The sequence below is a fragment of the Euphorbia lathyris genome, chromosome 2, assembly GCF_963576675.1.
Source record: "Euphorbia lathyris chromosome 2, ddEupLath1.1, whole genome shotgun sequence".
Classification (NCBI taxonomy): domain Eukaryota; kingdom Viridiplantae; phylum Streptophyta; class Magnoliopsida; order Malpighiales; family Euphorbiaceae; genus Euphorbia; species Euphorbia lathyris.
The window spans coordinates 37,183,905-37,187,399 of NC_088911.1; the positions used below are offsets into that span (position 1 = coordinate 37,183,905).

At 37.0% G+C, this 3,495-nt stretch overlaps 1 protein-coding gene across 1 annotated transcript; it reads left to right on the plus strand.

Annotated features, from left to right (window-relative positions):
• The first annotated feature begins 342 nt into the window (after positions 1 to 342).
• On the plus strand, positions 343 to 3,277 carry LOC136217802 (uncharacterized). Its single transcript, XM_066004461.1, has 5 exons — positions 343 to 1,251; positions 1,332 to 1,464; positions 1,673 to 1,797; positions 1,986 to 2,132; positions 2,806 to 3,277. Exons 1-5 carry the CDS (start codon positions 1,063 to 1,065, stop codon positions 2,938 to 2,940), a joined length of 729 nt encoding a protein of 242 aa, XP_065860533.1. The 5' UTR covers positions 343 to 1,062; the 3' UTR covers positions 2,941 to 3,277.
• The last annotated feature ends 218 nt before the right edge of the window (positions 3,278 to 3,495 follow it).

Below are 3,495 nucleotides of genomic sequence, written 5' to 3' on the forward strand. Positions count from 1 at the left end.
CTTTGAGCTCTGGCTCCGCCACTGGCTATAATTCAGGAAGAGTCCTTGAGTTTATGATTTTTTTTTTTTCTGTCAGTGATTGTAAACAGGAAGCAATTTGACAATTCAGGAAAGGATTTGCAGTGTTGAGTTATTGCAATAAGCCAAATTCACATTTTGTTGTCGGTTTGCTCCAATTTGTCGCCAAATAAAGAGTAAAGATTCTTAAAATAAAAATGAGAGTAAGATGAGGACATAGTAGCGAAATGTGAGTAAGAGATGTGCACATAATCAGAAAAATAGATGTATATATATATGGCAATCTCAACTCAAATCAAATCATACCACACAAGACAAGGGCGTAGTAACCCGGAGGAGTGACACTGAGAACACAGGTGGATTAGTCTTTCTTCATTACATTACTATACTAATCCCTTTGTGTTCTCAGGTCACCCCTTTGGGCCACCCTCTTGATTTCATATCATATTGTCTTCCTTTCATATCGCTAACAATTTATCAATATTTATAGAGTAACGGATTTATTCGACACCGGCATTTCTCTAACTCTCTAACTAGTTTTTATTTATTTCAGATTATTAAAGGAGGTTCTCAAAGACCGAATGACTGCACTTATTACACGACATCCACAATAATATTTAATGATTTTTTTCTATGTTTAAAAATACTTTTTTTTATACTGTATTCATGTTCTGGTGGACGTATAATGTTTAAGATAAGGTATCAAAATAGGTTTTTATGGTTTTTTTTAGGAAATAACAATTTAGATTCTACTTACAAAATGAGGTTTAATATAATAAAATACCAATTTAAATTTTAATGACAAAATATGACACGTTATTTATATTACTCTATAAATCCAATATTTGTCTAACTTCGACTTAACTTAATAATATGAATAGTATTGATACTATTCTACATGTGAAGCCATAGATATATTTTGTACCTTCCCGTAATGTTTAGAATGATAAAAGAATCTGGAAAGATAAAAAAGGCTACAAAAGGCGCTAACAAAAACCCCAAATTCTCACAACTGTCCGTTGAGGTTCAACTCTCAAATTCGGCATGCAGATTGATCAACCCAACCAACTAGACCACCAAATCAAGGATACTGACCTTTTCAAGGCGGCAGAGACTGGCGATGCTTCCACATTTAAATCTCTTTCACCGGAGCAGCTCTCTAAAGCGCTTTCTCTCCAGAACGAGGATGCTCGCTCCCTACTCCATGTCGCCGTTTCTTCCAGTCACCTCCAGGTATTTACAACTTGCTTAACCTCTATCAGATGCTTCAAAAAGATTTTATCACCTTATTGTGTTTGAATTCGAGTTTCTAGGTGGTAAAAGCACTACTCGATGTGGATGAATCGAAGAACGTGGTAAATAGCAAGGATGAAGAAGGTTGGGCACCACTTCATTCTGCAGCCAGCATTGGGAATCAGGAAGTCGTGGATCTTCTTTTAACCAGAGGTAGGAGTTCTCCATTGTTTCAATATGTCTGTTTGATATATCATACTAAATATAAAGACTCCGCTACCTATAACCCGTGGCAATTAAATTTTGTCAAACTGGATTTGTTTACTAGATAAGATACTCTTTATTGTTTGGATTTCCTGTGCAAGAGATGCCTTCTTTCTGATCTTCTCATCCAAAGTTATTGCGAAATTGTTGTTGTTAGGAGCTGATGTTAATGCGAAAAATGACGGTGGTCGCACTGCTCTTCATTATGCTGCCAGCAAAGGATGGTTGGATGTTGCGGAACTTTTGATATCTCACGGTGCAAACCTTAATACGAAGGACAAGGCTTGTAACTTCACTTGCTTGTTCTTTTGTCTTGTATTAGTGACTTAATTTTTTTCTATCTTAATTCTGGTAGATCAGTTTATATACACATTAGGGCACACTTGGCTATATATGCGGGTTTAACTAACCGTATACTTACCTTTTACACTATTCACTTATTGGAAACAAACTATTTAACTTGCTTTCAGGTTGGGTGTACTCCCTTGCATCGAGCAGCCAGCACAGGGAAATCGGCTTTGTGTGAATTTTTAATCGAGGAAGGGGCAGAAGTTGATGCTACTGATAAAGCTGGACAAACTCCTCTTATGACTGCAGTCATTTGCTATAACAAAGAGGCAAGTTTTCTCAATGACTTTGGCAAAGATGTTTTCCTTTTCTAACTGAGTGTTACACCTCGTTAATTTCATTTATTTGTGATTTATACATATCTTTTTTGCTTCGATATATTAGACTTCATATTAGCTTTGTTGGGCAAGTTCTTACAATACTATGTTAAATGTTGAGAACTTTTCATTTGATTACTGACTGGTTTCTTACTAGATGTTAGCAGATTGTAAATTTTGTTAATAGTAAAAAATAAAGAGAAATTAACAGAGGGAGGGATACTCTTACAACCATTTAATCTAGTCTTAAAAGCTTCTCCTTGTTCTTCCTAGGATTAGTTGTTTCTTTTTTATAGAAGACTGGTAAAATAACAGCTTAGGCTCAGTCTTTGCTACTAAGGATAACTCTAACTCCAATCATGGTCTTGACACCCATGCCATTTTGCAAGAGAAGCAAATGCAATTTATGTAGAGGCCTGGGAGCAGTCTTGATGTTTCTCATGGAGCCATACACTAAGATGGAGCTTGACTTGACAAATTAACTTGTACCAGTGATTATACATTGTCAATTATACAGTCGCTTGTTTGTCATGAACAATGCCCAGAAAACTATGTTAGTTGTGTGTGATGATGCTAATGTTAACTTTCTATGCAATAATAACATTGATTTGTGTTTGATTGCTAGGTTGCTCTCCTTCTTATAAGACATGGAGCAGATGTGGATGTGGAGGACAAGGAAGGATACACTGTCCTTGGTCGAGCATCAGAAGAGTTTAGGCCGATGCTGATTGATGCAGCGAAGGCTATGCTTGAAGGATAAGTTCTGGACTTATCCGTTAGGGAGGGGAATTATGGTTTGATAGGTACATACAACTTTTATGGTATTTGGTGGTGGAGAATTGATGTTTTTGGTCATCATAAGCATGTTGTAGTTTGTTACATATATCTTTTGTGTGACTCCTGAAATTGCCAGAAATATTGAAAAAGGAGAGCTGCTACTGTGCTACTCCACTAGTCTCTTCTCCTCCACAGTTGTCTCTAACTTCAGAAAGGTAGTTGTTTTGGCTGTGCTAACAGTCATATAGTATGTACTCAAAGGCTACATATTACAGTTTTTGTTAACAATACAATTAGTGAATGAATCATTTCCGTTTGCACCATAGCTTATTATGATTTATGGCTAATAAATCCACCCATCTCCATCCTCGTGTTGCTCTCGTTGTCAGTTCTAGCATGGTCATCTCACCCCTTTCCTTCCGGTCGCTGCATTGATTGTCCGTCATCCTTGTCACCTGCCATCCAATTGTCTCACAACCTGAGACTGTAGTCATCTCTCGTTTCCCTAGTCCCGAGTCGCTACCTTCGTGATTCTCCA

What these genes read in the sequence shown, in the direction of transcription:
- LOC136217802 (XM_066004461.1), top strand. Translation starts at nt 1,063, where the DNA reads ATGCAGATTGATCAACCCAACCAACTAGACCACCAAATCAAGGATACT. An exon ending in TTTCTTCCAGTCACCTCCAG is followed by an intron (nt 1,252 to 1,331) that starts GTATTTACAACT and finishes TCGAGTTTCTAG; the next exon opens with GTGGTAAAAGCACTACTCGA. An exon ending in GGATCTTCTTTTAACCAGAG is followed by an intron (nt 1,465 to 1,672) that starts GTAGGAGTTCTC and finishes TGTTGTTGTTAG; the next exon opens with GAGCTGATGTTAATGCGAAA.